At 41.2% G+C, this 24,305-nt stretch overlaps 1 protein-coding gene across 2 annotated transcripts in view; it reads left to right on the top strand.

Annotated features, from left to right (window-relative positions):
- The first annotated feature begins 4,930 nt into the window (after positions 1 to 4,930).
- Exoc6b (exocyst complex component 6B) overlaps positions 4,931 to 24,305 on the top strand; it is a 455,447-nt gene continuing 436,072 nt past the window's right edge. Inside the window, exon 1 of one of the 2 annotated variants that reach the window (XM_063286526.1) lies at positions 4,931 to 5,153. In XM_063286526.1, the coding sequence (XP_063142596.1) occupies positions 5,044 to 5,153 (110 nt within the window). In that variant the 5' untranslated portion in view covers positions 4,931 to 5,043. 2 annotated transcript variants of the gene reach the window in all.

Raw genomic sequence — 24,305 nt, 5'->3', positions numbered from 1 at the left:
TGACTCACGGGGACTCTGATCCTCCGCCCAGTGCTTGTCTATTAGCTTCCTGTGTATCTGGCATTCTTTCTGTTTAGAAGGTATAACTTAGTACATACACAGTATATATCCAGTACACCTCTGTGTTTGAGATATGCTGGCTTCATACTCCATATGCAGATAAGGGTGACCTTAAATTCCCAAGTTTAAAAGAAAATTAAGTCGTATGTATGTATGTATCTATGTATGTATGTGCACGCGTGTGTGTGTGTGTGTATTATGTATGTATGTATGTATGTATGTATGTATCCATCCATCATCTTCCCACTTATTATCTGCAGATAGAATTTCAGGTAGCTCAGGCTGGCCTATAACTCCATAAGTAGTGGAGAATGACTTTGAACCCTTGGTCTTCCTGCCTCTACCTTTATCTAAGTGACTAGCCAGTGCTCAGGCCTAAATGCAACATCCATGTCAATCCTCACCTCCCCAAGGCTCAGGGAACACAGTGGCAGAAAGTGGGGCAGGGATTTCAGAGCCAGAGGATTGGCAGGAGTGCTGTGAAACGCTGCTGTGTGGACACTGTACGCATGAACTCACTGAAGGTAGCCCATTCAGATATTTCTGTCTTAGTTGCTTGGAGTCAATAAGATGTTAATAAGATGTGGAGCTTCTGACCTCTTTGCTACATCAAACAAACAAACAAACAAACAAACAAACAAACATAAGAATAGGCTAAACAAACCCAACAAAACAAACAAACAAAAGCATCCAAACACAACCCATTGAGCTGGTAGAGGCAGTTTTACCACTGCCATACACATCTGGCTTCCAGACTAGTTTGCTTTCTACAGAAAAGCTTTCATGCAGAGTAACTTGCTAAAATGAGGACCAAAGAGGGCCCTATGTCGTATATTTCAAAAGATCTTTAGAAATATGAAAGGCTCCAAGCCCTTCTTAATCTCCGCACCTAGGTGAAACATTTTACCAGTGAGTAATGGGGTAAGCTTAGGACAGCCAGGGAGTGTGGTGTGGAATCTGACAGGTTTAGCAACTTGTTTTCTTCCTGCAAACCAGAACTTGGAACGCTTTTGGCTCACTGCTGTCTGTTCACTGTTAAAATATATTTCTAGTTAGTAACCACCATGTTCTGGAGGAAGGCAAGTCTGCCCAAGAAAAATAAAGTTGCTTTTCTCTTGCCCTAGACTGTAGCTTTGTAGTCCTCCTGACCAGTACTTCTGTTCACACTTGTTGGGGTACTTTTCTGGAACTACTTTACCCCTATAATATTTTATGTACATGTGATCATATGTGTGTACATTTCTATTTGCTCTTTTGTAGCAGGCTCTCATATAGAACAGGCTGCCTCTAACCTGCTCCTCCAGTACAGGCTGCCCCTAACCTGCTCCTCCCTCCCAAGAACTGGGATTAGAGGCATGTGCTACCATGCCCAGCTGCACATGAATATTTATTCTTAAAAAAAAAAGGAGGTGGGGTGGAGAAATGGCTTAGCAGTTAAGAGCACTTGCTGTTCTTGTAGAGGATGTGGGTTTGGTTCCCAGCACCCACATGGCAACTCAAAACCAGCTATAACTCCAGTATCAGGGAATCCAGTTCTCTTCTGACCTCCAAGGGTACCAGGCATATCCATGGCAGGTGGGTATGCATTTTAGATGAATGTTTACATCCATAAAATAAGTCAAAGAAACAAAAATGAGTAGGGTCAGGCATGGTGGTTCATGCCTTTAATTCCAGCGGAGTTCAACAGATGTCTGTGAGTTTGAGGTCAGCCTGGTTTACCTAGTGTAAAACACACACCAAAAAAAAAAAAAAAAAAAAATCCAAAGGAGTGAGAGCACAGTCTATTGTTTTGTGCCTTGCTTTTTTTCACTTAAACTATGATTTGGAGATAAATTTATACCTATCAAGTATCTTCCTTTTATATAAAGACTTATTTTTGATTTTCTGAGAGTGTTTTGCCTGTATCTATGTATATGCACCCCGTGTGTGCCTGGTGCCCACAGAGGCCAGAAGAAGGCACTGGATTCCTTGGAACTGGAGTTACGAATGGTTGTGAGTCACTATGTGAATGTTGGGTCCACTGCAAGATCAGCAAGTGCTTTCTTCATCCCCAAGTGTCTTTTTTTTTTTAATCAACAGTTAATATACTCCTATATCTGTAGCCCAAGTCATTTATTCTCAGTCTTCCCTTTGCTTCTTCAAACCTTCTGTGATTGACAGCAACTCTGTCCTCTATTCATGTAATGCCCAACCTGCCTGCTCTTAGTCAGCCTCCTTTATAACACACACACACACACACACACACACACACACACACACACACACACACGTTACTGGATCAGAGTTTCCAGAGGTAAGATCTCTAGTCTGCGTTTAAAAATCACAAATGTGTTTCTAGGTGCTTTTGATACATGGTCTGTTAGATTAGTGGAACCTTAGAATAAAGCACAAATGCATTCACTCTGTGGTACAATTTTTCTCTAAGGTATATTGGTAGTCTCATTTCCTCCCTCCCTCCCTCCTTGCTTTCTTTTCCTTTCTTTCCTTAATGGGGTCTCACTCTACTTACCATGTACCCTAGTGTGTCCTCCAACTCATAGTGATCCTCCTGTACCACTCCTCCACTGTCTGCCTCTGCCTCCGGTGTGCTGAGATTAATGAATGACATATGCTGTCACATCTGGCTACTAAGGATGCTTGAAAAAGGTACAAGGCATTATATTTTTTATTTACCCCAAATTACACATGATACAAGTGTCATGACAGGAACATATAGTTTAAATGAAGTTAAGCCACTTGAGCTGACAATGCTCTCTTCAACAGCCATAAAATATCTCATTAAAAAAAAAAATCCCAGTGCTAGATATGAGAAACCACCTTTTGAATTGTTGTTCAGGGTGGCCCAAGAGATTCCTGAAACAAGCCAGGCTATTGCCATTGCTCATGGTTGCCAGGGTTGAGACTAAATTTCTTTTGCTGAAGACATCATGCAATTTAAACAGTGGACCCAGAGCTGGATCTACTTTGAAAACGTCCTCCCTGGGGACTAACTTTCATAGAACTGGAAGGTGCTACGCAGAGTACTAATAGAGGGAAGCAACCAACAGTCCTAAGAACTACAGCAACCGCCAGCAGATCCCCAAAGGCGCAGGAGTGGCACTCATACTTTGGTGGCAACCAGAAGATATCTAATTGGATTTAAAGTTCACATAGCAGGGGGAAAAATATCATGCCTAGTATCGGAAGCCTAGTCAACTAGCTGGGGCTAGTGAGGTTATGAATCTTAGAGGAGAATCTACTACTGCTATTTATTAAACCAGCATAATCGCTAATTGCATTCTAAATAACCTTATTACCATAGCTTAAGAGTAGCTCCCAACCTCACCAAAGAAGCTTCACTTTGCAACAGACAGTGACCATTCCAGAAAACCGCAAGTGGTCAGAATACAGAGAAGAACTAACCATGGGGTGCTCAGCCCCAATGGATAAATCTACAACACAACTCCTGCACCCAAGGCTCAGGGAACATTTCTGAAGAGAGGGTCAGAAAAATTTCAAAAGCCAGAGGACTAGGAAATGTGCTGTGAGATTGTGTCCTCTAGAAACTAGACAGAAGATTCACTTGTGATAGCACTGTATGCCGCCTAAACAAAATGTGAACAAGGAAAACACCAATAGACAAGCTAATGTGGAAGGGGGAAACTCATGGTGCCCCACCCCTAGAAAAAGAGCTAAAGAATTCAGAGAGAGAGAGAGAGAGAGAGAGAGAGAGAGAGAGAGAGAGAGAGATCCTCCATGGTAGCCCCCTAACTTGGTTATCCAATGCCAAGTGGCCATCCTTGAAATCACATACATGCAACACTAAACAACTCAGCATGTTGTATCTGTATATTTCTGTGTTCACTCCCCCTCCACACACCCTCACACACAATTAGAGAAGGCCAGGATTTCCTGAGGGTGTTGTGGGGATGGGAGGTTAAGTGTTGCATAGATAGACTGGAAGGAAGAAAAAGGAATGGAGAAAAAAATGTAATTTTATTTTAATAATAAAAAAGTCAGATGTAGTGGTAGATGTCTCTAAATACAGAACTTTGGAGGACAGAGGCAGGTAGGTCTCTGTGAGGTCAGGGCAACCTGATCTACGTAGTGAGTTTCAGTTCTATCTAGGACTGCATAATGAGACCCTGTCTCAATAAAAAAAAAAAAGGAAAAGAAAAGAAAGCTGGTTATGGTGGGTCTTACTTATAGAAAATGATTAAGAAGTGGAGGCAAAAACAGTCAGTACTGAAAACATACACACAAGTTACATTATAGAAACAACATATTTAGGAATATATATGTTTATATGCATAAATATATGCATGTAATAGCAGTGAATAGAGAGACCATGAATTTGAAGAGGAGTGGGGGAGGGGTACATGGGAACTTTGAAGGGAAGAAAGGTAAAGGAAAAATCTTGTAATTATATTATAATCTCAAAAAAAAAAAAAAAAAAGAGAGGCAGGATGATCATGAGTTCAAGGTCAGCCTAGGCTTCATATTTAGGGGCTGGAGAGAAGACTCAGCCGATAAGAACACTTGTGGTTCTTCCCTGTACCTACTAGTGACCTCGCAACCGTAACTCCAGTCCCAGGTGATCTGACACTCTCTTCAGATTTCCTTGGGCACTATTCATACAGGTAGAACACAGACATACATACAAGCAAAATGCTTATACACATTTAAAAAATGTGCGGAGTTAGTACCACTGCCTGATTTGGTGTTACTGTATACACCTGTCATAAAGTGCTCTGGATATATATCAAGGTAGCGGCAATTAGCATAGATTCAATGAGAATGAATAGACAGAACCCAGCTCCGCCTGACTTAGAGAACTACAAATCCCAGTGGGCTGTGCGCGACGCTCGCGGTCGGGCTGACGCAAGGGGGCGTGGCATCCGAGGGCGGGGTCGCGCTGCGGGGTGCTGGCCCAGCGGCCGCAGAGCCTGGGCTGAGGGATCGTGGGGTATTTGCTGAGAGAGGGCCGCGCGGCAGCGCCCTGCGATGGAACGGGTGAAGATGGCGGAGGAGAGCCTGGAGACGGCGGCGGAGCACGAGCGGATCCTGAGAGAGATCGAGAGCACAGACACGGCCTGCATCGGGCCCACGCTCAGGTACTGGGGCGGGGCCGGGTCGGCTGGAGCAGGCGGTGCGCGGTGGGTGGCTGTGGGGAGAGTCGCGGGTGTCCTGCGTCTTGGGCGAGGCCCGGCTGGGGAGCTTTCTGAGGAGAGAGGGTGAGGCGCGGCTCTAGTGGGCCGCCGCTCGCTTTGGTTAGCAGCTCTTCAGTCCGGAGCAAGCGCCGGCTGTGCGCGCGGTGGAACTGCCCATCACAGGTCCTCCGAGAGCGTCCCGGTTTTCTCGGTCCTGGAGGAAGTGTCCTCCCACTTTACCTTGCCTGAAATCCCAGTTCATGAGGACGATCCAGTCCAGGTGTAGACGCGGGACCTTGCCACCACCTGGACGTGCTCTTTGCTCCTTCCCCTGACACCTCCAAGAGCTTCCACCTGCATTGCCTCTGGAGGTGTCAGAACATACCCGGCCTTTCTCGGCTCAGTTACCTTGCACTTGTTACACAGAGCGGGAGGCATTGTGTGAACTAATGCGCAAATGCATCTATGGAAGCCATTGAGCAATCCTACCGCTGGGGTACAGTTACTGTTCCCCTGTATCAGATGAGGCACGGGGAAGAGGAGTGACTTATCCAAGGTCGCAGAGGAAGGGAAGTGGGGTTCTAGTTCCCAGCCCAGGCACTCTGCACTGGACACCCTGCCTTTCCGTCTGTCTGTCTTTTCCTTTCTTTCTTTCTTTCTTTCTTTCTTTCTTTCTTTCTTTCTTTCTTTCTTTCTTTCTTTCTTTCTTTTCTTTTCTTTTCTTTTCTTTTCTTTTTTTTTTTTTTTTGTGGTGTTGTGGATGGAACACAGTGTCTTGCAGTGTGCCAGGCAAGCCCTCCTCAGCTGAACTGTACACAGCCCACAGATTCTTCGCTACTTTTGTTCTGTCTTAGTTGGGGATTACCATCTGCTGTACTTCCTGTTGGAAATTATTCACCAAGCTCGATTTTGACCCCCCTCCCTCCAGTTTCCTGGTGTCCTAGAAGTAGTTCCTCCCGGTCCTTTCCTGTGGTACTTTCTGGCCTCCGTTCAGTACATGAGTTGAAATCATCTTTACCCCTCCTTGTACAATATTGAATCAGTGCGCCTCCTTCCATAGCGCCTCACTTATCAGTGCTTACATTTTCATTGGGAGAGTTGTCCCAGTCAAGAGTGACTGAAGGTTGGGGACTTTTACTTTTAGCTTCACTTGCACAGCTTTCTTCTCCAGGCTCCATTATTTGTGCCAAGCAAGTTTTTCCCAGTGTCATTCCTGGAAATAACTGTCCTTAGTAGTTTGTCTCTGTGTCCCCCCGCCCCCACCCCCGCCCCGTGCTCTACCACTGAGTTGAACCCCATCCCCCACAAGGTGATTTTTTTTAGCTCCCGCTTTTTATTGTGGCAGTTCTTTCACAGAATTGCTTCCTTCTCTTTGTGTCGCTATCCTGACCATGATCTTGTTCATGCTCCTCTCATTTACTGTTTTCTTGTGTGAAAGGCAACTGATTTACATTTCATAGTCCTTTATAGAAGCCCAGTGTCACTCACGAATATTCTCCTAAATATGTTATTAGTGGCTATTACTATTTGACTTTCAGTAACTGAAGTGACATTAGAGTGACTGAAAAGGTTATGTTAAGATATTTGCTGAATCGAGGGTTTGGAATCATTAGAGTTTTAGGAAGGATTTCTTATCAGGGTGCCATCCATGTTATCTTGAGTTGCTTGTAGGTTCTGCTTGCTGCTGTTTTGTGTAATAAATAGCTTTAATTTAGTATCATACATTTAGATTACTGTGATTTAGTTTGTTAACCCTCAGTGAAATAGTAGTACATTTTATCTTTTATTTTTAGGAAGGGCTATGTAGTTTCCTGTATTTCAGGCTGTCGTCATACTTGCTGTCTAGCTGAGAATACCCTTGAACTTCTGATCTTCATCATACCCACACTTCCTAAGAGCTGGGCTTACAGTTCAGCGTCATCAAGCTTAGTTTTCTCACAATCATGCTAGTGATTGAACAGGCTCGCCGCTGCCTGTTAGGTGAGCATTCGACCGACTGAGCTAAATGCCCAGCACCAGTAGTATGTATCAGTATGCATGTATTTGTATAAACTGAATTTTGCTGTCTAATTCTCTTAGCTTTAGAAATACATTATAACTTAATCATGTTGGTATTTTGGCTTTAGTAATGTATACATTATAATTTAAACATATTACCCAATTTCCCCAAATTTTCTCATTATTATAACTGAACTCTTTTTCTTCTGGTTTTGTGAGAGTATGTGAATTAAGAAGTCTTTTACTTTACGGGGACGTTGTTAATAACAATAAAAAAGGTCCAGAAACTATCACATGACTCTATTAGTTTCAGTCGTTTTCCCTGGCTGTATTATTAGAAAATTTGGATTAAAAATTTTTAACATTCATGTATGTATATATGTTTGTATGTATGTGCGTGTGTGTATGTCTGTATGTCTGTATCTGTGTACACACACATGCTGATGCCATAGCACACCGTGGAGGTCAGAGGAAACTTGCAGGGTATGTTCTTTTCTTCTACCATGTGAGTTCAGAGCATTGATCTCAGGTCGCTAGGCTCAGCAACGAGCACCTTTACCTGCTGAACCAGAGGCCTGCTGTTCCTGGCCCAAGGATTTGGGTTATTTATTTGTTTGCTTTTTTGAGACAGGGTTTCTCTATTATGCAGCTCTTTCTGTCCTAGAGCTTAGCAAATAGATCAGGCTGGTCTTGAACTCACAGAGATTTGTCTACCTCTATCTTTCCTTCCCCCTGCTTCTATGAGGGTGCTCACCCACCCACTCCCTCCCACACCTCTGCCCTGGCATTCCCCTACTCTGCGACATCAAGCCTTCACAGGAGCAAGGGCCTCTCCTCTCATTGATGCCCAACAAGACCATCCTCTGCTACATGTGCAGCTGGAGCCATGGGTCCCTCCATGTGTACTCTTTGGTTGGTGGTCTAGTCCCTGGGAGCTCTGAGGGTTCTGGTTGGTTGATATTGTTGTTTTTCCTATGGGGTTGCAAACCCCTTCAGCTCCTTCAGTTCTTTCTCTAACTCGTCCATTGGGGACTCCATGCTCAGTCTAATGGTTGGCTGCTAGCCTCTGCCTCTGTGTTTGTCAGGCTCTGGCAGAACCTGGCTGAGAACTTCTTTTGAGACTGTGGCATAGAGACACAAACACACTTAAACCCTTAGCTAAAGAGAGTCCTCTGTTCATGGAGGTCATCCTCAGTGCCACTTGGGAAGGTCACATCTTGAACAGTGAAGAAGGAAGGGAACACCTGCCTAGCTAGCCATATCAGCCCAGTCAACCGTAGTGATCAGTGGGGTTACAGATGTCACAAGCAGATTACTCTCACATCCCAAGTACTAACATTCTGATTCTAAATCAGTTATGAATGAATGTTTTCATTTTTCAAATTCCATGTCTGTATTCTACTCTTTAAAAAATTATTTTATGTACGTTAGTGTTTTGCCTGCATGTATGTCTGAATGAGGGTGGCAGATACCCTGGAACAGGTGTTACAGACAGTTATGAGCTGTTCTGTAGATACTGGGAATTGAACCTGGGTCTTCTAGAAGAGTACTTTCAACCCTTGAGCCATTTCTCCATCTCTTATACACCACATTTAACTAATAGTAGTCATTTCCTTATTTTGATTGATGGGTCAGAGCAATTAGCATTCACTCTAATTGTGTCTAAAGTTTTGTTTTTAAATTTTTAACTTGAATAATGACATACATTGTCATTTAAAAAGTAGTTTTAAAGCTGTGTGTGAAGGTTCATGCCTATAATCCCAGCACTTGAATGGTGGAGGCAGGAAGATAGGGAGCTCAGGGTTATCCTTGCGGACACAGGACACAGCAAGTTCAAGACCAGCATGGGGTATTTGAAATCCTGTCTTAAAAGAGTAGCTTTGTTGAGATGTAATTCACATATTGTTTAGAATGTGTACCTGAATGACTTGCAGTATATTCTGAGTGTGCACAGTCACCAAAGTCTAATTTAGAACAGTTTATCTTTATCTTTTCCCAACACATTCTGTAAGAATCACTTTTCATTTTGTTTCCTCTCCTCCATGCCATTCTTACTTTCCTCTTACTTATTTTTTATTGTTGCTCAAGGGTGTTCTTGAACTTGTTATATGTAACCTTGGATGACTTTGAATTCCAGAATCTTTTGCCTCCATCTCTTGAGTGCTGGGATTACAGGTGTGCACTACCACACCCAGCTTCCTTCTTGCTTTCTTTATGGGTTTGGTTACTTTAGACATCTGGACATTTTGTGTAAACAGACTTATACAAGAATTATTATTTTTTGTTACTATGGTAATGTTCTCAAGGTTCATCCATATGGGTGTATATCTATACTTCTTTTTTATTGCTAATAGTACTCCATTTTATGAATATACTTTTTATCCATAAAATTTTATTTGTTCATTAAATTGGTGCATATTTGGATCATTTCTATTTTGTAGTTGTTCTGAACAATGTTCTATGCTTTGCCTTTTGTGTGGACATGTGTTTTCATTTCTGGAGATCAGAGCAAGCAGTCGGGGGCATTGTGTAGCTTCCCTAAGGCAGCTGCAGAGTGCTCCAAATGTCCAGTGGTGTAAGGGTGATTTGGCTGTCTGCTTGACTGACAGCCCTTTTGCTGAAGGCAACTAGAGCAAAGGAGGGTCTAGCAGCTGCCAATTAGGAAATCAGATTGTCCCATTCTCCAAGATTTTCATTTACTTATACAAAAATAGATAACAGAAGAATGTTTCATTTTTATCTTTGAGACAAGGTCTTTGGTAGCCTAGGCTGGCCTGAAAATTGCCATATAATTGAGGCCTTGAATTCCTGATATACTCCTGCCTCTAACTCCCTTGAATAGGAACCAAAAGAATCTATCATTAATATGAGGTTTAGCAGGTTGGTAGTGTTTAACGGTTTGTAGCATCTGGCCAGCCAAAGGAGGTCCCATTGTCAATTTTAATATGAAAGAAATATATGGAAGCCTTTTAGTTCCAGTAAAGTCTGCCCTTGGTAGTCATTGAAGGAAAAGAAATCCCTCATTATAGATTACTTATTTTTATAATAGTAACCGTTTAATAATATTTTATATTTTAGTTATGATTAAAATTATTATTGTATGTGTATGATATGTGTGGTGGTGCCTGCGTATCATAGAGCCTGTGGAATCAGGGTTATTGTGTGTGTGATACATGTGGGGTGCATCCATGCTATGGAGCTTGGGTGGAGTCAGAGACAGCTTTATGGAGTTAGTTCTCCTTCTGATTCCAGATACTGGTCTCAGGTCATCAGGCTCTCAGCAAGTACACTTACACCCTCAAGGCCATCTTGCCCATCTTCCTTAAAAAATATTTTTAAATACACTTTAATATTTAAATACAATTTAATATTTTAATTACAAATAATTTTATTTATTTTTGGGGGTGTGCCATAGTGTTTGTGGGCAAATGAAGATCAGAGGACAACTTGTGTGAGTCAGTTCTCTTTTCATCAAGGGGATCTCAAGGATTGAATTCTGGTTGGTGGCAAGTGTCTTTGAGACCCACTGAGCCATCTCACTGGGCCTGAGAATGTTATTTTTTATTTAATTTTAAAAAAAATTTTATGTATATGTCTATGTACCATGTGTTTGTTCAGTGCTTGTGGAGGCCAGAAGAGGATGTTGGATCCCCTGGAGCTGGAGTTACGGACTGTTGCTAGTGGCTGCTGGGAATTGAACACCATTTTGGTGGAACAGAAGCCAGTTCTTTAAACCGCTATGCCATCTTTCCAGCCTCTGATTTTCTTGTTAGGTCTCATAGTTCAGGCTGGCTATGTGAACTCAATGTGTAGCTCAGGAAAACCTTGAACTGCTGATTATATTATCGTTACCTCCCAAAAGGCTAGAATTAAAGCCATGAGTCACCTACCATGCTCTGAGTTTAAGACCAGAAAACTGTTTTTCCCACAAGTCCCTGACCAAGAAGGGTCTGTGTGATGTTATCATATTTCTATATAGTAGATTGAACAATGTGTTCTGGGTAATTTTTTATGGTCAACTTGGGTGAAAACATAAAGTAAACCAGCTCTCGCTTACTGTTATATTGTTGTGAAGAGACACCATGACCAAGGCAACTCTTATAAAAGAAAGCATTTAATTGGGGACTTGCCTATAGTGTAGAGGGATAGTCAATTATCATCAAGGCAGGAAGTGTGACAGTGTGCAGGTAGGCATGATGCTGGAGAAGTAACTGAGAGCTTTATATCGTGCTCAGTAGGTAGCAGACAGGGGGAGGGGCAGAGAGACAGAGACAGAGATGGAGAGACACACAGAGAGGCAGAGACAGACAGACACACAGAGATAGGTAGGCAAACACTGGGTCTTCTTTTGAAACCACAAAGCTCACTCTCAGTGGTTCACCTCCTCCAACAAGAGCACACCTTCTCCAAAAAGGTCACACCTCTTAATCCTTCTAAACACTTACTAAGCATACAAGTACAGAAGCCTATGGTTGGGGAACATTCTCATTCAAACCACTACAACCAGTGTACAGTTTGTGAAAGTAATAGATTACTTCCTTAGTGCAGCATGTGTCCAGTCTCCATGGTTTCTATGGTTTCTAGTCTGGGTGCATATATGCACTCTGAGTGTGTATATGTGTGTACCTAAGTGTGTATATATGTTAGTTTTAAATATATAGCCAAGCTTATTGCAAAAAAATGAATATCACTAAATTTAGGATATATAATTTCCTGTCTCACCTCTACTGTACTGCTCAGGTAAAGTACAGGGATACCTGAGTGCGCTACAGCCACTGAGGGGCAGAGCCAGCTCTCTTGGTTTTTAGGGTTTTCTGTCCCACTTGCTTAGGTGAGGGGTGAGGCAATTCTTCTCAGTCCTTGGATGTCAACATGGCCCCAGGCTACAGCCTATATCAGGGACATCTGCATGTACAGGGTAACATGGCCCACGGACATTGACACAGACCTGTGCTGCTGCAGGGCCATGGACCCAGACATAGCTCTTGGAGGCAGCATGGGTCTGACAATCACCATGGCCTCAGGTAGTAGCAAAGGCTACTTACATCAGGCTGATCCTCACTGTTCTCATGTCTCCAGTTCTGCCTCCCTTCCTAGTGCACAAACTGTTCTGCTTCTCTTTCTCCCATTTCTCCATCACATTCTTGCTCATGGTAGTGGCACCTGTGCTGCCACCTGTTTGTCAGCAATGACATCTTCTTTTGAAAGGTAGGATGGTTAAATGCTTGTTCAACCCAAAGATTCCAAAGGAAACACATCCCTGGCCAAAGTCAAATGTAGCTTGGAAAAACTGTAATTCAACATAGAGTTATCCAGTCCCATGGCTGAACCACCACAACAAACAACTAGGGAGTTGAGCAGATAGGCCCGTGATGAGAAGTAAACAGTAGGCTATGTTGAGTCAGGTGCGGGTACTGCTCAATTTCCTGGGCTAGGATGCTGTTCTGGGAGTCATAGCAACTCACACAAGTCAGTTTTCTCAAAGGAAAAAGGAGGCATGGGCCCTCTGGCACTTGCATTTGTTAGGGGCTCTATTGGGGTCAGTGTAACTCACCATTTCCTAAGGAGCAAGAACAGCAGTGACTTTACATAGTTCTGCCTCTCTTCGAGTGCTTGGCTTCTCTTCTCTCTCCCATCTCTTCACCACCTGCTTGCTGCTTCTTTCTTTCCCATTGCTGCACCACCTATTTGTTTGCTTCCATTCTCCTAGTCCAGCAAGGGTCAGGCCGCTCATTTGTTTTATGTGTTACTCAGGGTTTCTTGTACTCAGGTGCTCCATCACCCTGTCCACTACACTTTTTTATTGAAGATGAGTGGAATTATTTTTTCTGAAAGCTGGAGTTGATGAAGAAAAGGGTTTAATGCAAATAGTGTAAGAGTGTGTGTGTGTGTGTGTGTGTGTGTGTGTGTGTGTGTGTATGTGTGTGTGTGTGTATGTGTGTGTGTGTATGTGTGTGTGTGTGTGTATGTGTGTGTGTGTGTGTGTGTGTGTGTGTGTTAAGGAAAGGGCAGTTGTACACTCCTAAAGGTTTATGCAGCAAGGAATTGCCAAGTGTTTCTTGGATTCTAGGGAAAGAATATAGTTTTATTTTGCTTGAACTTTTAAGTCAGTTTTAAAGTATGTGTCTATATGTGTGACTAGTACTGAATCAGTGACTTCTTTTCAGTAGTTACATGAAAAAAATGCTTGATATCACTAATCATCAGGGAGATAAAATCGAAACTGCAGTGAGATATCATATTATTACTTCATACCTGTTCGGATGGTCATAGACAAAAGAAGCCCAGCTTGGTGATGCACAACTTAATTCCAGTATTTGGGAGGTGGAAGCAGAAGAACTGGGAGTTCAAGAGCGCTTTGGCTACATAGCAAGTTCAAGATCAGCCCACACTATATAAGACCATGTTTAAAAAAAAGAAAAAAGACAATGTATGTGTTGGTAAAGATTTAAGGAAAATCTCTGTAGACTGTAGACTGGTGGATTTGTGCCTTGGTACAGCCATTGTGGAAAGTGGTGTGGAGATTCCTCAAAAAGTTAAAAGTGGAACCAGTATGATTCAGCAATAGATGAAGATGACATGGTGTTTACAAGCATGCATGTATACACACAGGAGAAGGCCGCTCACATTTAAGGAAGGAATCCTGTCATTTTTTACAACATGATTTAATCTGGAAAACATTTTATTAAGCGAAATAAGCCTAGAATAAAAGGACAAACACTGCATATTTTAACTCATAATAAAGTGTAAAAAGTGGAACTCAGAGACCGGCTAGGATGGTGGTTGTCAGAGGCTGCCTAGGAGGGGAGAAGGAGATGTTGGTCACAGGGTACAAAGTTTTAGTTAGGCTGAATATGTTCAAGAGGTGTATTATGCAACATGGCTACTATAAGCAATAATACAGCTCTTTAGAATGGTCCAGCGATTGATGTACTACCAAAGGGTTTTCTACAAACTGCTTCTAACAAAACTAGACTGTAATAGAATTGAATGGAACACCTCTTGCAAAAGAATTGTTTACTTTCATACCAAGAAGGATGAGAAAACACCAGGATCTGCATGTGATGTGTGTCTGTTCTGTCCTTGAGGGGTTAGCACTGTGAGACTCAGTTTTTATGAGAACATCTAAAACAGAAGAACAGGTTAGCACGTTCTGTGGTGAATCCACATATGCTAAATTCATTCATGACAGGATTCAGCATGCTTTTTCTATTGAGGATCAGAAATCACCGTGAAAGTATTGTAGCCTAGAATTAAAAGCTAAATAAACACAAAGTCTTTTTAAGAAATAAGAAAAATCTGTACTTGAAAATTGCAATAAAAAGTGTTAAGTATGTGAGGTGATATCTGATTACCTTGACTTAGTCATTTCATAATGTTTTATCTGCCTCAAGACATATTTACTGTAACTTTATCCATTACAGTATACTATACTATACTACTATAATAAAATATACTATTATATACTACTATACTATACTATAGTATTATACTATAATAAAGTTAAGGAAAATTGAAAAAATAAAAATATGCATTATCATTAGGAAAAAAGAGACCTGGCCTCAAGTACTGGCAGATTACTAGGGAGGGAAAATTAAGCCTTTAGTGTTTTACTAGATGTTGGCTGTCATTATCTGCATGATCAAAGTCATCCTTTGGACATCATGGCCTAGATCTGTCCTTGTTATAGGCTTATTAAATTAAACCAGGGACTTATTATTAAAGTTAATTCTGCAAAAAAGTCTCATGGGTCATCTTTGTAGGCTTTTTAAAAAAATTATACCCTCACTATATAAGCTTGATAAGGAATTTTACTCTTGTTACCCAACAGTAAACTGAGTCCTGGAAGCTCAGTTTCCCTGATGCTCAAATTATTTTTAGGTTATAAATATTTATTGATAGGAGGAAAGAAATAGGATATTTGAGGCAGAGTCCTAGAAGATTTTCGTTTGTGACAGGCTTCTGAAATGATTTTGAGATTTTCTTGACTGTTTAAGGAGAACAATGTGTGGAAATAATGTCTGGTGTAATAACTCATACAAGTGTCAGTGAAGAACTGGCTGAAGATATAGCTTACTTGGTAGGAGTTTTTGCCTAACATACATGGTGCCTGGATTTCAGTTTCTAGCATCACATAAAACCATGTATGGTGATGTGTTCCTGTGAGTCCAGCACTCTGGAGATGAGGTCAGAGAATCAGAACTTTAAGGTCATCCTTTGCTACTTTTGAGATCCTGTCTCAAAATAAACAAGTAAAAGGTATCAGTAAAAGTCAAGGGGGGGGTGGCCTATAAAATCCCTATTGTTGGATACCTGAGTAGATTAGATTGATTCAGTGCCTCAAAGAAGGCTTGTACTACCTCCTTGTAGCTCTTGGAAGAGCTGTATTAGACTTTGCCTCATGTAGTGTCCTTGGTCTGAGCAACGTAAAGATAGCCAGACCAATTAGGTGAAAAATTAAATGTCCCTCAGAAACATTGAAGAGAATCTATAGAAAATTCTCTTGCTATTTTTTTCTTATATATTAAACTCAGTCATCAAACAGTAGCACCTGTTTGACGTACAGCCAGAGGGACTTCACCCAGCGCCTCTAGTATCCTAGAAAGTACTCCATCACTGAGCTACAGTCCCAGGTTCAGTTTTAAGTTTGGCAGCTTTGAACAGTTGTGCAGGTTGTGTAGTGCACAGCAGTACCATCTCTAAGGTCATGGTAGTTATAGTTTATATAGTATAGCTTTATATACCAACTAGGACAGTTATACAGTTATACAGTAAGCACAGGCAAGGGTCTTCAAGAGGACAAAAGGGTAAGTATAGACCCCGTTTTTAAGTTCAAGTATTTAAACATGTTGTAAGCCAAGCATGACGACAGACAGATGTGGGTGCCACTCTGGGCTGCATGAAATCTTGTTCAAAAAGAGAAAAAAAAGTAAACAAATGGATAGAAATAAAATAAAACAAAAAACAACTATAACATTTCTTGGACTGTAAAGAAGGGCTGAGGAAATATCTCAGTGATGAATCACTTGCCTGAGACACAATGCTACACTAAAATGCATTTGATAGACTGTTGTTTTTTTTCTTCAGTTTTAGGGAAGAACCTCACCTTGTACATACTAGATAAGCACTTAGCTTTATCCTTAGTCCAGAGAACTTTATTTTATAGATTGACATTTTTATTTTATGTGTATGAGTGTTTTGCCTTCATGTATGTTCTGCGTGAAGGCCAGAAGAGGGCGTTGAAACCCCTGGAACTGGAGTAATGGTTTTAGCCTCTATGTTGGTGCTAGGATCCAAACCAGGGTCTTCTGGAAGAGCACTATATACTCTTAACCTCCAAGCCATCTCTCCAGCCTCCAAGAGAGAATTTTTTAATTGAGTTTTCTATGTTTAGTGTGCTTAGTTTGTTCACAGGTTGGTGACTCCAAAGCCTTAGAGATGAGAAAAGATGTACTTGCTATCTTGAGATGACCATGCTTGGATCCAGTTAATAGCTTCATTGTATGCTGAATAATCCTCACTGTTTTTGCCAGAGATTTGCATATTACTCTCTGAAATCATTGTGTAGTCATCTGAGATTTCAAGTTTGTTTGTTATTATTCAGAGTTTTCTGTAAGTTGCTCTGAGTAGCACCAAGCTTTAGATAAATAACTTGTACTATTTGGAGATGTTTCCACAACTGTGTTGAGAATTTTATTTGTTCTTTTTGAGTCACACTAAGGTGGAGCTGCTATTTTATTTATATTTTAAGTATATATATCTTAACTGTTATCAGTAAAGAGGATAGTATCTAGATCTAGACTTGGTTTTCATTTATTTTCCACTAACAAGACCAGGAGGTGTTTAATGGCCCCCTTTTCCCTCTGTGGTGCACTGTATCCAGCTGTGTGCTGATCCAGGCTTTTTGTGTGCCACTAGCCATTTTGCCAGGGGAAGTCACAAGATTTTGAGTTTATCTTAAAAACTGTCTTTTAAAGCTCGCTTCCTCTCTCTCTCTCTCTCTCTCTCTCTCTCTCTCTCTCTCTCTCGGTTGCATACCATCTGTAGAGCTGAACATGTGAACATGTTTATGCATTCCTAGGGTCCAAACATGCTATTTTTTGTACATGCTAGTCAAGTACTCTACCAACTGAACTGCATGTCCAGCTAGTATAAAGTGTTTTAAAAATCACGCTGAGGGCTGAGAGTGGAGCTATATGCATTCTTTCCCCCTTCCCATTCCTCCTTCCAGTTCCTCTTGTGTCTCAGTTTTTTTTCTCTATTTTAAATCCAAGACTTCTTAAAAATGTTCTTATGCATATATATACACACATTTATAGCAATATACCTTGCTCATTTAGTGTTGCTTGTATGTATTTAATTTTTGGGTTGACATTTTGCTATTGGAAAGCCAGTAAGACTGTTCATTGTAAGGAAGAATATTTCTGTTTTCAACATTTTTTAGTTGTCCATAGTTCTTTGTTTAGGGATAGGGTCCCATGAAACTTCCCTCTTCCATGTTATCATATCTATTGGTGTATTTGTTCAGTTGTTTTAAGGGAAAAGATTGTTTTTTATAAATGTTTAAAATACAGTTTTTAAAATATTCATTCTGATATTAAATATATTTAATACAGCTAGGAGTGGAACTCATGTCTATAATTTCAGTATAACCTTAATGCTTAAAATAAGCCAGAGCCTTACCGATACAGATGCGGATTCTTATAGCCAACCTGAGCACGAGGACCCCAATGGAGGAGTTAGAGAAAGGACTGAAGGAACTGAAAGGTTTGCCACCCCATCGGAAGAACAACAATATCAACCAACCAGAACCCTCAGAGCTCCCAGGGACTAAACCACCAACCAAAGAATCCACTTGGAGGGACCCATAGCTCCAGCTGCATATGTTGCAGAGGATGGCCTTGTCTGACATCACTGGGAGGGGAGGCCCTTGCTCCTGTGAAGGCTTGATACCCCAGTGTAGGGGAATGCCAGGGTGGGGGAGGCAGGAGGGAGTAGGTGGGTGGGTGAGCATCCTCAGAAGCAGTGGGAGGGGGATGAGATAGGGAATTTCCAGAGGGGAAACAAGGAAAGGGGATGCCATTTGAAATGTAAATAAATAAAATAACCAATACAAAATAAAAATAAAGAGTATATATCAAGGGCTAGGGAAATGTCTTAATTGGTGAAGGGCACTTTGAGGATGGAGTTTTAGATCTTCAGCACCCACAAAAAAGGCAGCTGTAATCCCAGCACTTGGGAACTTGAAACTGTAAGACCACTGGAGCTTACTGGCTGTCTAGCCTAGTTAGATCAGTGAGCTTCAGTTTCAATGAGATTCTGCCTTAAAAAAATTGGTTGTAGAGCAGTTGAGGAAGACATTTTATGTTGACCTCTGATCTCTGCACACCTATACACAAACACACACACACACACACACACACACACACACACACACACACACACACACACACACACACTGTGTTTCAAACGATATGAACTTTGGTTAAATGATTACAAGTAAGTATGCCTGGGAATAAATTAGTCATTGTTATTGACCAAAAATTAAGTTGGGGAGGAGAGGGTTTATTTGGCTTACATTTCCATATTGCTGTTTATCATCGACTAAAGTCAGGGCAGAGAAATAGGGCAGGAACCTGGAGGTAGGAGCTGACACAAAGGCCACAGAGGTGTGTTGCTTACTGGACTGCTTCCCTGCTCAACCCTTCTTCTAGAACCCAGAACCACCATCCCAGGGATAGAACCATCCATAATGGACTGGGTCCTCTCCCATGTATCACTAATTAAGAATATACCTTTTATAGACCTTACAGATTTTATGGAGGCATTTGCTCAATTGAATTTCGCCTTTTAGGTAACTGCAGTTTGTGTGTCAAGTTGACATAAGTTTAGACAGTACAGATATCTATTGTCAGCTCTTGTTACCCAGTTGCACAGACCTTTGTGTTAAGCCAGATTCCATTTACTCCTCTTCTTTTGGTTTGGTGTATGGTAGAAGAGTCAAAATATTAGTTTCTTTACTTCTATGCTTTTGAATAATTTCCATATGTAATGTTTAATACCAGGAAAACAATAAGGTAATTTTTTTTTATTAACTTGAGTATTCTTATTTACATTTCGAGTGTTATTCCCTTTCCCGGTTTCCAGGCAAACATCCCCCTAATCCCTCCCCCTCCCCTTCTTTATGGGTGTTCCCCTCCCCATCCTCCCCCCATTGCCACCCTCCCCCCAACAATCACGTTCACTGGGGGTTCAGTCTTAGCAGACCCAGGGCTTCCCCTTCCACTGGTGCTCTTACTAGGATATTCATTGCTTCCTATGAGGTCAGAGTCCAGGGTCAGTCCATGTATAGTCTTTAGGTAGTGGCTTAGTCCCTGGAAGCTCTGGTTGCTTGGCATTGTTGTTCATAAGGGGTCTCGAGCCCCTTTGAGCTCTTCCAGTTCTTTCTCTGATTCCTTCAACGGGGGTCCTATTCTCAGTTCAGTGGTTTGCTGCTGGCATTCGCCTCTGTATTTGCTGTATTCTGGCTGTGTCTCTCAGGAGAGATCTACATCCGGCTCCTGTCGGCCTGCACTTCTTTGCTTCATCCATCTTGTCTAATTGGATGGCTGTATATGTATGGGCCACATGTGGGGCAGGCTCTGAATGGGTGTTCCTTCTGTGTCTGTTTTAATCTTTGCCTCTCTATTCCCTGCCCAGGGTATTCTTGTTCCCCTTTTAAAGAAGGAGTGAAGCATTCACATTTTGATCATCTGTCTTGAGTTTCATTTGTTCTAGGCATCTAGGGTAATTCAAGCATTTGGGCTAATAGCCACTTATCAATGAGTGCATACCATGTGTGTGTTTTTCTGTGATTGGGTTACCTCACTCAGGATGATTATTTTCCAGTTCCATCCATTTGCCTATGAATTTCATAAAGTCATTGTTTTTGATAGCCGAGTAATATTCCATTGTGTAGATGTACCACATTTTCTGTATCCATTCCTCTGTTGAAGGGCATCTGGGTTCTTTCCAGCTTCTGGCTATTATAAATAAGGCTGCTATGAACATAGTGGAGCACGTGTCTTTTTTACATGTTGGGGCATCTTTTGGGTATATGCCCAAGAGAGGTATAGCTGGATCCTCAGGCAGTTCAATGTCCAATTTTCTGAGGAACCTCCAGACTGATTTCCAGAATGGTTGTACCAGTCTGCAATCCCACCAACAATGGAGGAGTGTTCCTCTTTCTCCACATCCTCGCCAGCATCTGCTGTCACCTGAGTTTTTTTTTTTTTTTTTTTTTTTTTTGGTTCTTTTTTTCAGAGCTGGGGATCGAACCCAGGGCCTTGCGCTTCCTAGGTAAGCGCTCTACCACTGAGCTAAATCCCCAACCCCTGAGTTTTTGATCTTAGCCATTCTCACTGGTGTGAGGTGAAATCTCAGGGTTGTTTTGATTTGCATTTCCCTTATGACTAAAGATGTTGAACATTTCTTTAGGTGTTTCTCAGCCATTTGGCATTCCTCAGCTGTGAATTCTTTGTTTAGCTCTGAACCCCATTTTTTAATAGGGTTATTTGTCTCCCTGCGGTCTAACTTCTTGCGTTCTTTATATATTTTGGATATAAGGCCTCTATCTGTTGTAGGATTGGTAAAGATCTTTTCCCAATCTGTTGGTTGCCGTTTTGTCCTAACCACAGTGTTAAGGTAAATCTTAATGCATTTTGTGTATCAAAAAGAAAAGGATGCTTAATTCTAAGTAAGGTTACTTCTATACTGGATTTTAAAAATATTAAAAGAACTATTTGCTTATTATGTATAGGTATGTGCACCACATGTGTGCAGAATTCACAGGCAGAATAGAGGGTATTGGACATCCTGGAATTGGAGTTATAGGTGGATGTGGATGCTAGGAACTGAACCCAGATCCTTTTGAAGAACAGTGTGTGAAATTAGCCATTGAGCCATTTCTCCAAAAAAAATTATGTGTATGAATGTTTTGTATTCTGTGTGCCTGGTGCTCACAGAAGCCAAGTATAAGGAGTCAGATCCCAGGACCTGGAGATATAGATAGTTGTGACTTTTATGTGGGTTCTGGGAACCAAACATGGGTCTTCTGCAAGAGAAGCACGTGCTCTCAACTGCTGAGTGATGGGAAGTTCAGCAGTTAAGTTCTTCAGCCCCTTTATGTTTGCTTTAATGATCTCCTCCCACTTCAATACTTAAGAACTTAGTGTTTATTCTGTTGAACTATGAACTGGATCAAATGTTAAATCACAGAGGAGTCACCACAACTGAACCTATATGTTTTCTAGAAAAGCTAACATGAATAAAAATATTTACAAAACCAGTATTTTGCTTAATTCATGTCTGTATAAGATGAATATCCCATTTCATTCACCTTCAGTGTTGATTTTTTTAATCCTATGTCCACTCCCAGTAGAAACAAACTTGACCACAGAAAAGAAGATGATACAACTAATGTTACTTCCTCTATTTCTTATATTTTATAAATAGTTTTGTTCCTTGAAAAAGAACATCTGACATTAGGGAGACTTACATGCATATCATTTTTCATGGTACTGCTAAGGATGTTCCTAATAAACTATGCTTTCCTAATTCTGTCTTTATAGTCTTTGAGACTAACATTAACACTAGACACACTAGACAGTTAAGAAATGTCATAAACCAAAAATTTTAAGTGTAAGCACTGTTAAGGAGAACAAAAGTAAATATAACCATTTTATGACCTTCAAATTTATTATCTAGATAATAGCAAGCATAAAAAAATGAGGATTAATTTTGTGTAACTTTACAGCAAATAAAAATTATGCCCAAATTTTACAAGTCTTAAGCTTTATCATAAACTCATGTTCACTTTGCCCAAAGTTACATTGAAATAAGCATAGCATAACTTGGAGTAATTTTTATTGTTTCTTTAAAAGTTTTTTTTGTTTTTTTGTTGTTTTTTTTGTATGTATGTTTGAATATGTGTGTGAGGCATGTGCTGTGCATTTGGGGGTGAGAGGAGGTCAGATGGTCTGGAGCTGGAATGGCAGGTGGTTGCGCACTGCCTATGGGACTGCTGGAAACCGATTGAGTGCAGGTCCTCTGGAAAAGCAACAGGTACTCACTGCCAAGCTATCTCCATTGAAACAGAAAAGCCAAACTCTGATGCTGGCAATAAATTAAGACTTTTAAATTTTACATTTATTTCATTTATTTAGTGTGTGTTGGGGAGGGGAGGGAAGTAGGGAGGGGAGAGAGAGGTGGTGGTGGGGACTGAGTATACATGTATGCCATAGCATATATGTGGAGGTCAGAGGACAGTTTGTGGGACAGTTCTCTCCTGTCATCTGGGCTCCAGGAATCAAGTCTAGGTTATCTGGTGACAAGTGCCTTTCCATATTGAGCCATTTCACTGGCCCAGAACTTGAGTATTTTAATCACTGGTTGTCTTAGTTTCTTTTCTATTGTTTTGAAGAGATACCATGATCAAGGTAACTTATAAAAGAAAGCATTTAATTGGAGGATTGCTTACAGTTTCAGAGGATTAATCCACTACCCACAACTGTGGCATCTTGGGGTCTTTAGTGCAACCCAGGCTTCACAGTCTCAGTTTTATGTGATGGCTTCTCTGGGCCTGCATGCAGGGATTCCCTTGCCACATGCCATCTGGACTTCACTGGTTTTTCATAACTAAAGAGAAGATTCCACAACCTCTTTATTCCTGTATTCTTCTGGGCTTTAAAGCCAGAAACACTGGCTTATGTTGCCAAGTACTGCTTGCTGTATATTTGGGATGGAATGTGGCTACCTCCTTTTCATTTTCATAACTTTTGATCTCTTGATGGTTTCTTTTGTTGAATAAACTTTACTTTGTTTTTGGAGTAGATTCCCTAGGGATTTTCTTTTTACAAGTTGAATGTTTAGCTAGGTGAGGTCTTTCCTGAGAGTACCTCATTCTTCATTCTATTTCTCCTTATCTCTTTCAGCATAAATCTAAGTTCAGACATTACATTCCCTGGTGTTCTTTTTTTCCTCCTCAAATTGTGCATTTTGTATTTCTTCTTGCTTTGCTTGTACTTTTTCATTGTAGATCTGCATTAAGAATCATCATTAATAACCACATGACACAGTCAATTCTAGGCTCTCTTGAAATCTCTGTGTATGGTATTGGTGCAAAACTTTTCAATTTAGCCTTAGGCAGATTCTTAGGACCAGGGCCAAAAGCAGCCACATTCTTTGCCAAGACATCAGAAGAATTGTCTCAAGCCCAGTTGCCTAATATTTCCCTCTGAAACCTCTTGAGCTGGATCTCCATAGTCCACATTGTTCTCAGCACCACTGTCTTCCAAGCTTTTTCAGTGTGCTTACATCTGCACGTAAACATTAATCCACTTCCCTAAGGCAAAGCTCCCAGGTCAGCATTACTCAAACAAGCCGCATGGCCAGGCCTGTCACAGCAGTACCTCACTCCCAGTACCAACTTTATAGCTTTTCTATTGTAAAGCCATACCACGAAGAAGGAGACTTGTTTACAGTTCAGAGTGTGAGTCCAAGTTGGAGAGAGAGAGAGAGAGAGAGAGAGAGAGAGAGAGAGAGAGAGAGAGAGAGAGAGAGAGAAAACGAGAACAGGGAGACAGAGACAGAGACAGAGACAGAGACAGACAGACAGACAGAAAGGTTTCTGAAATCTTAGTTCACTATGGGTTTTGCCTCTTTAAGCTCCTGCAAAGTGTGACCTGGTGCCATTTTTTGGAAACCCAGAGATGGACCTGGACAAAGAGTCCATCGTCCTGGCCAGTATTTAATTAAAACTTGCTTCAAAATTAGCTTTAAATTGTGATAGTGGTCTTACTTTCAACCAGCGGGATTAACAAAGTGTATCACTGGAGGTAGACTTTAAGATTTCAGAAACCCAGGACAAGAGTTCTAATCAGGGGCAAGTATACATCCTGACATATATTCTGCCCGCATTCTTCTTGCCGATATCCAATCAGAGGCAAGCATATATCCTGACGTATTTCCTGCTTATATACATCTTGCCCACATGTGGTCAAGTACAACCAGTGTAGTTGGGGCAAACAAACTTGTTAGGGGAGTGAAAACATGTGGCTTGTTATCTTCTATAAACAGTAG

Source organism: Rattus norvegicus, chromosome 4 (assembly GCF_036323735.1).
Source record: "Rattus norvegicus strain BN/NHsdMcwi chromosome 4, GRCr8, whole genome shotgun sequence".
Classification (NCBI taxonomy): Eukaryota; Metazoa; Chordata; class Mammalia; order Rodentia; family Muridae; genus Rattus; species Rattus norvegicus.
Note: the sequence above shows the minus strand (reverse complement) of the source record. Positions and strands in the feature narration are given on the sequence as shown.